At 34.5% G+C, this 12,718-nt stretch overlaps 1 protein-coding gene across 1 annotated transcript; it reads left to right on the forward strand.

Moving 5' to 3' along the window:
- LOC113752170 lies at positions 1 to 8,997 on the forward strand. The gene is made up of 5 exons (XM_027296300.1): positions 1 to 63; positions 391 to 444; positions 749 to 844; positions 6,543 to 8,514; positions 8,597 to 8,997. The coding sequence occupies exons 1-5, from the start codon at positions 1 to 3 to the stop codon at positions 8,995 to 8,997; spliced, it is 2,586 nt and encodes an 861-aa protein (XP_027152101.1).
- The last annotated feature ends 3,721 nt before the right edge of the window (positions 8,998 to 12,718 follow it).

Below are 12,718 nucleotides of genomic sequence, written 5' to 3' on the forward strand. Positions count from 1 at the left end.
ATGGAGGAGTGCAACATGTGCAAGGACAACCTTGCTAAACTCAGCCTGGGAGCACTGCTGGAGGTGACTGTCCTGGAGAACCCAACCCCCCCCCCCCCCCCCCCGTCTTTGCATAGCTTATTAGGATTTGATGTAATTAGTGTAGCAACACCACGTGTAGCTGCGGTGTAGATGGGTTCAAACCAGCCTTTTGACCAAAAGAAAAATGGAAGCAGAGGCTCCTAATATGAAAGTTTGCCAACATACAACTGTTGTAGCTGTTCTTTTGATTGTTTATGGTCAATATTGCTAGTATGTTGTGAACCCATCAATGTAGGATGGGGTTTGCTGTGATCTAATAACGGTACCGTATTAGAGAAGTAGGAAGACTTTTTGTGGGTGGGGTGTTAGGTGATGGGGATCATGGAGTGGTGTGGGGAGATGGGGCATCAAGGAGAGAAAGAGGTGTGTGGGGAGAGATGTTACCTCTTGATTTTCCATCCAAGTAGAAGAACAAAAAATGTAATCTTTTGCTCAGTTTCTACTGCTAGTAATAAATAAATAGATATTACTTGATGCTTTCTTATGCTTTTCTACACTACTAGTCTCTGTAACTCCCTGTTGAACCCAGCATTTCATTCAGTTATCAGCCAAAAAAAAAAAAAGAATGTTGTTTGAAGTTAACAATCAAAATTTAAGAGATTCTTTGCTTCTATAAAATTCTAAACTTGTTGGTATTTCATTGAATTTCTGCAGTCTTTAATTCTAGGTGAACTCAGATGATCAATGGACTTCAGTTTTTAGCTTCTCAAGCAATATTTTCCTACTTGAGGCACACCAGATAAACACGCATGCACACAGAGATGTATTCATGTGCTTTCTGTCAAGTTCTTTTTGTTTTAATGACTAAAATTCTGTTATGGGTTTCTGGATTTATGATTTTAGAGAGAGAGAGAGAGAGAGAGAGAGAGAGATGTATTAATGCGTTTTCAATCAAGTTCTTTTATCTTAGAATTGTTAAATCCATTAATGTATTTCTGAAAATTTATGCTTCTGGTCTATTTTTATTTTGCTTGATATGTTAGTTGCTTGACCTCACATATTTACCAGTTAGTTTTATCTGCATAACTAAAAAGTGCTGACATCATTTTCTTTTACATTTTTGTTTTTTAAGAAGAAAGGAAGATTGAGAAGGTGAAATGATGCCCTGCCTTGATGTTCCTTCTTTTTTAGTCTATTTTCAACTTTTTTTTTTGTATTTTATTTATCTTGGTTTTTCTTTGTATTTAGTTTGCACATTTGAAGATATTGAAATAATTATGATTTTGTTTCTGTTAAGTTCTCTAGTGTTACACCAAAAGTTGTTTCTGTATAAAGTACATCATAAGTTCTTTTCTTTATCCAAATCAGAGGTAACATCGGACTAGTGTTACTGGAAGTCTCTGGTGTCATTAGTGTGCACTTTTAAGGAGTTAAACTTGTAAAGATATGCTTACTATGGGTTTTTGTTGTCTCTTCTATTTTAGAGCGTGCCAATATACGGTTACGTTATCTATGCATGTGATATGGTTGTGTTTTATAAAGAAGAGGTGGCTACATTTATGATATTTCTGCTATTTCTGGCGTTTTGGTATTCGGTTAACTTATGTATAAGATATGGTTGCCTTTTATATATAAGATGTGGCTATGTTTATGATGTTTCATGTTGCTAAATGCAAATGCCCAAGCATGGCCAGTATTTGCATATAGAGGTTTAATTGAGCTAAGTTAATTGATCCCAAAGTTGGATTGCATCGAGCTCCTAAAGTTGGGCTAAAGTTTGATTAATAAGATTTTTAACCTACACGAGGTCAACCTCACTAATCTCGAATACAAGTCAAGGTTGATGGAGTCTGAGTTCAAGCCCAATCGAGCTCAAGTAGTATGGATTATTAACTTTTAGATTGGCATCAAAATAATAAAACTAGCTCAACTCAAATGCCCCTCATACTTGATTCTAGCATGACTTGAGCTTTGTCAATGCTAAGTCAAGTTGAGCTGCTGACAAAACTGCTTGCGCGTTGTTTGTGAGCAAGTTGGTTCGACTGTCCCCATTTTGGACATGGGTAGGTTTATTAGGATTTTATTGTTTAGCAGTTATTAGTGTTCAAGATGCTATTTTATTATGTCTACTGCAGTAGTAGCATTTAAGACACAGTTGAAAATTTTAACTTATTTTCACCTTCATAAACTCTTTTAGTCCATGTATGGTTGCTTTAGACTAAGCTGTGTAGGTTTTTAACATTATCTTGGTTTCAAATCTTGTCGGAACTCTTTGTAGCTGATAATCTGTAAACACATTTATATTCTTTGAAGCAGCTATCCTATCCTTGTTGCTTCTGGTCGTTTTTTGAAGTCAAATGTTGCTAGGGCAATTAGTAATTAACAATGTACTGCCTGGATAATTGAAGATTGATTGAACTGAATGAAGTATATGTTGCTTTTTGCTTGTAGCTTTTAAGCCCGTTGAGTAGTGTCTTATCATAGTTGCACTAGCAGTTTTGTATCCAAGAAGCAGACTTCCGTTCATATGGATGTTGCAGCCAATTAGAAGTTCTATTTCCAGTGATGAATCTTCTTTTGATCTCTTACCTTTTGTTAAAACAGATACCTCATGTGTGCTCTTAGGTTTTCCTGTAATGCTTAAATGAACTACTCCTCAACTATGTCAATGCCGTTCCTCGTTTTAATCCTAGAGGCCTTGTTCTATCCACAAACCTTCCTGAAGCTCCAAAGGGCAGCGCAATACCTTTTTTCTTAAAAATTGTTTGGAGACTGGACAAGCATTTTTGTTTTTCTTGATTTACTGTGCCATTGGTTTTGGGTTTCTAGGGTATTTACACAATGAAATTTGTATCAATTTGGGTTTATATGGTCCAGATATTTATTATAATTCATGAAATCCTTGATTAAGGGTTTATTCTTGTATCATGTAATTGAAGATGCTCTGACACTTCGATGGTTGGAGTCCTTAAATATTCCTTTGCACAAGAGTTATCTTCTTACCATGCATTAGGTTTGTAATGTTGATAATATCAGTCAGAGTACTTGTAAGGTTTTGCAGATGTAACCAACCATGCTTGTTTCTGTGACTTAGTATCTCTTGGATATTTTGTGCTCCTTTGCTAATGTTACGACCTATCTAAGTTGTGATCACTTGATATACAATGTCCTTCTGTGTGAATTCTGTTCTGTGTGTCTCAGTATCCAAAATGTTGGTCAAATGATTCCTTTAGATGCTTATCTCTTTGTTCATGAGATTTGATCAGCCTGCATATGACTAGGTAGGTGTACATACTGCTGATAAATTAGATATGGGTTAGCCGATTTTTGGAGTTACAACATTGGTGGTATGGGGGTTCCCTGGTTCATTCTACTTTGTGATTAGCTCCTAAGGTTGTCTTGCACAAATCTGAAAATGTGCTACGGTATTTTGGAATCTATGATATAGTATGGTGCAGATTGTTTACCTTCTTGGAGTATAGCAGTTCATTTGGTGGATCTCTCTTTTGGATCACTCTGTAACTGGTCATTTTTTCATGCTTGATGAGCTTTTATTTTATTTTTTCTTTCAAGTTTATGCCTTTTGGATATGCAGCAATTGTTGCAGTTTATAAAGTCATCCATTGGATGTCTTGGACTTGCCAATCAGCAAGGACATAATTGCAATTGCTAAGTGGTATCAGGTTTGTTTAGTGCAGTTCATGTGAATATATAGACCTGCTTATCTTTTAGTGCTATAATGCCTAAGTCAAGAAGTCTCAGATGGCATAGCATATTCATTAACAGATCTGGAGGAATTTTAATTGCTACAACAAAATTGTATATTCACCCAGTCATTACTCTCCATCTTTTTGTCTATTGAATTTGCTATTTGGTAATAAGAGCCCTTGCTTTTTAAACTTTGCCTGAATTTATTACAAAAGAATTGTTTAACCTACCATTGGATTGTTATTTCCTTTCCTCGCTGAATTTGTCGAAACCAAACATGATATTGCTGGTGGGGTCCGTTGTTTGTTTGGATTACAAGGATATAGTATGACATGTATCATACTCACTGTTGTCAATTGTAATCATTATTTCGTAACCGTCCTTAACCTTTTGAATAGTGCTTGCTAGAGGAGCAAGCTAAAGTTTTTTCTTGTTGCGTTGGTTGTTTGGATTACAGGGATATAGTTTGACATGTATCTTTTTCACCGTGTTTTATTTGTCATGATTATTTCATAACCGTCCTTAACTATTTGACTAGTGCTTGCTAGAGGAGCACTCTAAAGTTTTTTCATGTTGAGGTGGAAGACTTTTAGAGTGGCCCTGGACGGAAAACGGCTGTATAACCAAGAGTCCTCCCTCTTTGAATCGCTTACGTATTTCCTTCTCTTGAGGCTCTTTCGTCTCTCGCGTCAGTTCATGAGGTAAAAACTACCCTTTTGCTGCTTCTCTTTTTTCTTCTAAATGATTTGATTGTTCTATCTGTCTTCCTTGTTTTCTTTAGATTTCCTTGTTCCTTTTGGTGTAGATTTGTTTCCATTTGATGTGAGTCTTCTTGATTTTATATGTTGATTTCTTTTTCCGGTGTGATTTTTTATTTTTGATTTTATCTGCGGGAGGGAGGGGAGGGCGGGAGGGAGGGAGAGAGAGAGAGAGAGATTTGTTTCCATTTGATGCGAATATTATTGATTTTATATGCTGATTTCTTTTTCTGGCGTGATTTTTTATTTTTGATTCTATGTGTGTGTGTGTGTGTGTGTGTGTGTGAGAGAGAGAGAGAGAGAGAGAGAGAGAGAGATGGAGGGAGGCACGAACAGGGGAGAATCAGAGAGAGTACTTATCCTCCCATGAGTTGTGGTCCTAGTGAGAGAGAGAGGGGGATTTATCTACAGTTATGCTCTCATGATGTGGTGATACCACATTGATGGGATTAAGTTTTGTCTAATTTTTACTCATCCTTCTCCTTCATTTCCTTTCTTTCCTTCCTTTCCAATTCTGCATCTGAATATTTTTGCTCCAGTCTACTATGCAGGATGCAGTGAGACCTGTATAAAAGTTTTATTGAGGTGCAGGACATTCCTGCTGAAATCCTAGTGGCATCAACCATTTTCTTATTAATTTAGCACTTGTAACATGTCTGTGCTTATGCTTCTTGTTCACCCTCCTTTGGGAAGTTGGGGAAGGAGTTAGCAGGCTTCAGTGACTTGAGACTCTTCTGTGCAATGAAATACTGCCTTTTTAAGTTACGGGGTGAATTGCATAAGATACCAATCTGGTCAAATGGAGCTCGAAATTGTCAATCTAGCACAATGCTTTCATATCAAGATATTACTGAAGTTAGACATGCCCCTTTATTGGTTGTTGAAGAGCCAGAACAGTTGAAGATTAATGCTCAATCTGGTTTTTAATTTTTCAAACCTGGATATTAGATTTGTCTCCATCTAGTGTCGTTGTACTGCTCCTTAAGCTCACTGTTCTGTATTTGTCATTTTTTTGGGAAAGAGTTTCTGTTTCTTTTCTAGGTTTTTCTGGGTCTTGAACTGTTTTGGATACCAAGACATTCTCTGTCTAAGCATATTAACATTTTGAGAGAAATTGTAAATGCCACCATACAGGAAAAAAGGAAAAGTTACAAAGACTGACTCACCCAATCTTGTGTAGTGTCTTGGAAGCTGCCTTGCTACAAAGAGACCTGTGAGAATAATTCTATTATAAAAGAACAGGGAAATAAGCTTTGCCAGATGAGTTAACAAAATGTTGCTTAAATAAGTAAATTAGTAGGAGTTGCAATTACAGCTTTCGGCAATAGCTCCTGTATCCCTACTTTCTCTCTTTCTGGAGATAAGTTTTGTTTCTGTTGTGAAGGATCATTAATAATTTCTGTTTTTCCTTAAGTGTTTTGAGAAAATGAGGTAGAAAGGACTGACAAATACTCTGTCACTGAGTAATGATTGGACATATGATTGCTTTTGACTTAATACAAAGTTGTAGAGCTTGGTAGAGCAAAATTGGAGTAGAGTCCCCTTATTGATGTGCCATATTAAGCCTTTCTTTTTCTTGCCAAATGAGTCTATAAATGGCTAGAACAGAGTCTGTTGTTTTAAGTGTTCTAGTTGATCAATGTTCATTCATGTAACAAAGCTCTTTCAGAAGTTTGCTTTCTGCGATCCTTGTTGCTTCTTACACATCACATTTTCTCCGTGTTCTCATAAAGGAAATGGTTAGCGAACTTTTTAAGACTAAAAAATTTGAGAATGCATTTTGTTACTTGTAACTAAACTTTTGTAATCAATTAAGGATTCAAATTAATGTAAACATTTTGTTCATGTTTTAATTTCTTTATATGTGCTTAATTTCTCTAGGACTCCTTGTCTTTCTCATTTTTGTCTTGAACTGTTTGTTGCTTTGCTTTATACCTCACCAACAACTTTATTTGAACAAGATGAGCATGTCTTTATGTTCTAAGTTGCCATTTTTCTAATTTATATGATGATATACTTTAACTAAATCTCTCTTGGTCTTGGTTGTATATGTAGGTAAACCATGCTAACAAACTCAACCAGCACATTGGAAGAGATTCAGGCCTAGGACTTTATCGTATATTACAACTTCTATTCATTGTTCCCAAGAAAGTTCTGTCAATTGGAATTCTACTTCAAGTGGAGTATATACTTCATAAAACCAACATTTTAGGGGGCAAGTGGAGTAGTAAGTTGAAAGCCGCTTTTGTTTTGAGATCTTTGCTAATTGGGGAATTTGTGCGTGTCAGGGGTTTACATAAAACCAAGATAATGGCTTCAGATGACTTTTGCTTTAGAGTTCAAGACCATGGCACTGCTCTTACAGAGAAGAAAAACCGAGTTAGGTGCAATCATTGTGGAAAAGAAATCAGCGGGTTTAGTCGCCTTAAATGCCACCTAGCAGGATTCCGGCTTAATGTAGCTTCTTGTTTGCAAGTTCCTCCTAATATTAGGGAAGCATTCTACAATCAAATAACTGAAAAGAAAAGAGGGAATCTTAGTCAGGAAGTGGGGGAGCATTGTTCCTCTAATATTCCTTCAAGAAGAGATATGTTGCTTCTTACAGATTCTGCTAAGTCTTGTGATCCAGAGCTTACTCGAGCTTCCAGCATGGGAAGCGAAAAAAGGCTGAAGATTGGATCCTCTTCAGGAAACCATGGAACAGTGTCAGTTGCTCTTACCAAGGCCAGGCTTGATTCTCAATCAGCTGTGAGTACCCAAGTTTTCTCTGATAGGGAATTCCAGAAGAAGGTTGGTAGATTCTTTTACGAAGCAGGAATTGAGCTGGATGCTGTTACATGTCCTAGCTTTCGGATGATGCTGAATGCCCACTTTGGTTCTGAAGATATAGCTTACCCAATTCCTAGCTGTGAGGATTTAAGTGGGTGGATTCTTCGGGAATTAGTGGAAGAGATGGAGCTGTATGTGAGAGAGATTAAAAGCTCGTGGTCAAGCACAGGTTGCAGCATCCTATTGGATGGGTGGGAAGACTTGACAGGTCGCAGACTTGTGAATGTTCTGGTGGCCTGCCCAAAAGGCACAGTTTATCTTCGATCAGCAGACATCTCTGGGTTTGATCAGGAGATTGGTTGCATGTTGGGGTTCCTTGATGATGTTCTCAAGGAAGTTGACGTTCAAAATGTAGTACAGATCATCACTTGCTCCACTTCATCTTGGATGAAGACTGTTGGCCAGCAGGTGATGGAAAAATATAAGACGGTTTTTTGGACAGTTTGTGCATTGCATTGTTTAGAACTTACGTTGAAGAAAATGGGAGCAATTGATGCAGTTAAAGCAACACTGGATAAAGCAAAATCAATCACAAGATTTGTGCACAGCGATGCTACTATTCTAAAAGTTCTCAGAGATCACACTTCGGCCAAGTACCTGGTTAGGCCATCCAAGTTCAAGTTAACAGAGCCTTTCTTAACTCTGGAGAACTTGCTATTTTTACAAGAGAAGTTGCAGCAGATGTTTCTTTCGACTGCTTGGAAGACCTCGAGATATGCTTCCTCAGTGGAAGGGAAAAGAGTGGCTGAACTGTTGGCTGATAGCTCTTTTTGGACTGGAGTGGAAATGGCAGTTAAGGCGACCATACCTCTTGTGCGTGTCATAGAATTGATAGCCAAGAACAGTGAGCCACAAGTGGGCTTTATCTATGAGACGATGGATCAGGCCAAAGAAACAATCAAGGAGGAACTCGATGATAAAGAATCCATATACTTGCCATTTTGGAAGGCAATTGATGACATATGGGATGGATCTTTGCACAGCCCTCTCCATGCTGCAGGATACTTTTTGAATCCAAAGTATTTTTATACTAATGATTTCTATGCAGATTCAGAAGTTTTGAATGGCCTTCTGTGCTGTATTGTGCGTTTGGCTGAAGATCCTAGGCTTCAAGGGGTAATAAATTCACAGATTGAAGAATATCGCGGAGCAAAGGGTCCTTTTGGTCTTGGACTTGCTCATCTGCAGTCTTCTCCTGGTAATATCACATGCTACTTTAGCTATTGTGATTTGTATTTGGGACCAAATTCAGTTATTTTTATCTGTAAACTTTGTTGCAGGTAGTTGGTGGTTAGATTATGGACATGGATGTCCTCAGCTCCAACATTTTGCTATACGCATTTTAAGCCAAACATGTAGTGGTGCTGCAGGATACAATTTGAAGAGGAGCTTGGCTGAGAAGTTACTCAACAAGGGGAGGAATCCGATAGAGCAAGAGAGGCTGGCTGCAATGGTGTTTGTGCACTGCAACTTGCAACTCCGAAATTTTAATCAAGGTATAGCATCTGACTTTGGAACTGCTGCCATTGACCCCATGGACGACTGGGTGGTTGACAAAGCACCACCTGTTGTGTCTCAAAACAATGAAGAGGGGAAAGAACTTACATGGAAGGAATTGGAATGTGGGAACATAATAGGTGGTAGAGGGGAAGGTGATCCAGGACCTTCTAATTTCCATTAAAAGCATTAGTCTATATTGTTCTAACTTTTGGGAAGGCTAAGCAAATTGCAGACCATGTAATTTTTCTCAGTACAATTCTATATACTATTGTCCGGTGTGTGTAGTTATATTTTTAGTTCAATTTAGCATCTTCTCTTGAAGACATAGGTGTGAAATTTTTACATTATATGGATTTTTTAAAATTGTACTCCTTAAATAGAATTATACAGGTCCTGTCGAATTCTACCTCAGATGCAAATCTCTGAGTAGTTAGGAAGTATTTGATCTAGAATTTCAATTTTCTTTTTCTGTGTTGTTTTAACTTAACTTTTTCAAGAATCATATTGGGGTATCTCACAGGCGGATTATGGGGTGCATCTTTTCTGGACAAAGCTTGCTGCATCACAAGTGTTGTGTGGCAATGGAAGCCATTTGGCTATTGTTACCACGTTACTTTACCACACTAACTGGCCATTCCGATGATATTCTAGTAAGGGCATCTACAGTAGATTACACTTCATATGACACATCAGCATTTCATTATCTTCCCTTTTATTATACTTTCATTCACAATAGATTACATTCCACATGGTATAACTGTATAATAGTATGAGTTCACAATTAAATCAAACATTTATGTTAATAATGCATAACTCATATTTCAAAAATAAAATAAAGTAAATTTTTTAAAAATAAATTTGTTATTTTTAAAAAATAAATTATTAACTTTCATTAAATTTTTAATCATTTGGATTTTTTATTTTCTAAAAAATAATAATATTAATTTCTGAGTTTGAACAATAAATCTTTTTCTATCTCTCAAAAAATAATATTTTGCTATTTTCTGAAAAATAATTATATAATTATTAAACAAATATATGTGATATCTCAAGTGTGAAATATTATATGTAACACCAAATTTATTCGTTACAAAATAAAAGGCCCACTATCTCCTCTTTTTCAGCCACAATGGGTAGCCGTGTAATAAGTCCTTGTCATGGGACATACTATTGGAGTTGCACTTGTAACTCATGTGCTTTGCACGTAAACATAATTCTCAAAATATAAAACCTTTAATATACTCAATTTCTATGTAAAACTTTGATTGTTGGTACAATATTGACTAAGAAACTATATAATGGACAAGATTAAGTAATTGCTAGACAAATAATTTAATAAACTATGGCAAAAGAAGCAGATCTATTTCGTTAACCAAATTGGTTAACAATTTAAAATATACTATAACAAAATATATTTTATTAGAACATAATTTCAAAATTATAATATTAAAATATTAGTTACAATATTAGTTAATATATTCAATATTATAATTTTAGTAAATAATATTACAACATTAAAATATATCTCAATATTATGATGTTAGTTAATAATATTACCAATTCTTTATTTGGCATATCTCTTAAGTTTTTTTTTTTAAAAAAAAAATTCTCTTTTTGTATATAAAGCAATAAAAAGTTTATTGTGCATTCTACAATTACGAAATCTCTAAAGATGGAAAATTATCATATTTAAGCTAAATTATTGGCATAATATTCACAAAGAAACTATATAATGAACAAAATTAAATAATTGCTAGTTGTACAAAATGTTTTATTGTGTACATAGTAATTAAAAGTTTATTGTGTATTTTACAATTACAAAACTCTGAAGATAGAAAATTATCAAATCTCAACAAAGTTATTGCATATTTTACTTGGATTGCAGCAATTAGAAGAGGAAATTTTCTATAATTTGTCAAACCAGTACATACAACAATTTTTGAGAAAAATATATGCTAAAACATTCTCATCTGAATACAACAAATTTTTATCAAATTTAGTAGTTGTAAACCTTTTCTATTAGTACTTTTTATAATTATCAATAGTTTTTTTTGTAGTTTTCTTAAACGATACAACATAATAGAGTGAAGTAATCATCAATTTAACCTTTTGTCTTCTCATTAATTGTGTATTACTTTTTGTCTTCTAATTAATCATGATCTTCTTCTTGCATAACAATGCAATAATTAGAGATAATTTTGAAACACACAATAATTGGAGATGAGGGAAATGATTCATAAACATAGTTGTAAATGGGCAGTTTCTAATTTTAATTACCGACATTTTTGAGACGTAATTTATTGAAACTTTTAATTTTTTTTATTAGTGTCATGATTGTTATGCAATTACTCTAGTTAAAAGATATGCAATAACTCTAATTAAAAGATATGAGGATAATTTAGACATAACAAAAACTAAGATCAAAATATTCTTATACTCTATTGCCAAGACTCATCATACATTTTATAGTAATGATAGTGATGATAACGATAATGATGTGTAATAACTTGTGAATTTGGAGGATCTTATTTCTTTTAGTTGGTTTAAAACTAATGGTTGTGAGAGCAAATATGTGCTTTGAGTGAGAATCTACTAGATTATATGGAAAGTAGAATTAGAATTCTGGAATCTCTCTTTTAAGTAAGTGAAATCTCAATTGAACTTTTGAGGGTTGTTATCTTTTTTGCCCATTTTTAGGAGGTTGTTATCGATGGTGTTAAAAAAAAATTTTGTCTGTTTTTGGGATACGCATTTGATAAGGTAGGAATTTTGCATCTTTACTGCACAAACTAACGCCCTGACAATGTCCAAATTTTCCTCATTAGAAACACAGAATATTAGGACAAGTTATTAGTAGCAGAAAATCTAAATCCAATTTCAAATTAACTGTAGAAGTAATTGCATGAATTCTAAAAGAGGAATAAATATCCATAGCAGTGACAAGAATCAAATTAAATCTTATGGGTTATGCTTCCCTCCATTAGACCTAAATAAACATTATTATAATATCAAATCTGAAAATCCAAACCATTCATATTATATTTCTCTAGTTGCTTAAAGTATGAATTAATGTTCGATACACTGACAGTGCATGCACCACAGCTGGATCAATAACAAATAATCTAAATTTGAATTTGAAATCTAAAGTTTGTATATGTGTCGTGCATCTAGTCGTAATAATGTATACATTGTTAGTATATATAAGATTTACTCTTAAAGTACATATAAAAATTGAAATTAAATTGCTTAAATTTTACTGTTGGATCAAACTTTACAACTTTCATCAATAATTTTGATCCATTTTGCACCATCAATGTTTGTGCAAATTAAATGACAAAATATTCATAGATGAGCTTGATTTTTGAGTATATTAAGCAACTCATGGAAATAAAATTATTGACGCAAGTAGATCATTGTGAAAAAATTTAGTTGTATAAATAGAAAAATAAATAGATAAATGAAGAGAAAAGTAATGGAGAAGATAGCATCCCATATCTTATAAGCTAGGACAACAACCATTTTGTAGAAACTTCCCCAATGCAAGGAATCCTGAAAATTGAGGGGTAACAAGGTATTAGGTGAGCGGTGCAAATAATAAAAAATTATGCGTTTATCCAAGTTCCAGAAAGTGCACGAGGTGCTAGTTGAGACATATTTTTAACAAAATACAAGAGCCATAGCACATTTATCAAAAAATTATATATTTTCTTAAAATTTTTTAAAATTCAAACTAACACGATTCACATGCAAATTCAAATAATAGACAATAGTCCATGAGTTATGTGAAATTAATAAGTCAAACTTACAAAATTTTTGTCATGTATTAGAAGATCTAAAATTTCATCAAATATCTGTTTCCAATTTTCAAATAGTGGGCAATTATAATAACAAAATTCATTTGC

The sequence above is a fragment of the Coffea eugenioides genome, chromosome 11 (genome assembly GCF_003713205.1).
Source record: "Coffea eugenioides isolate CCC68of chromosome 11, Ceug_1.0, whole genome shotgun sequence".
Lineage (NCBI taxonomy): Eukaryota > Viridiplantae > Streptophyta > Magnoliopsida > Gentianales > Rubiaceae > Coffea > Coffea eugenioides.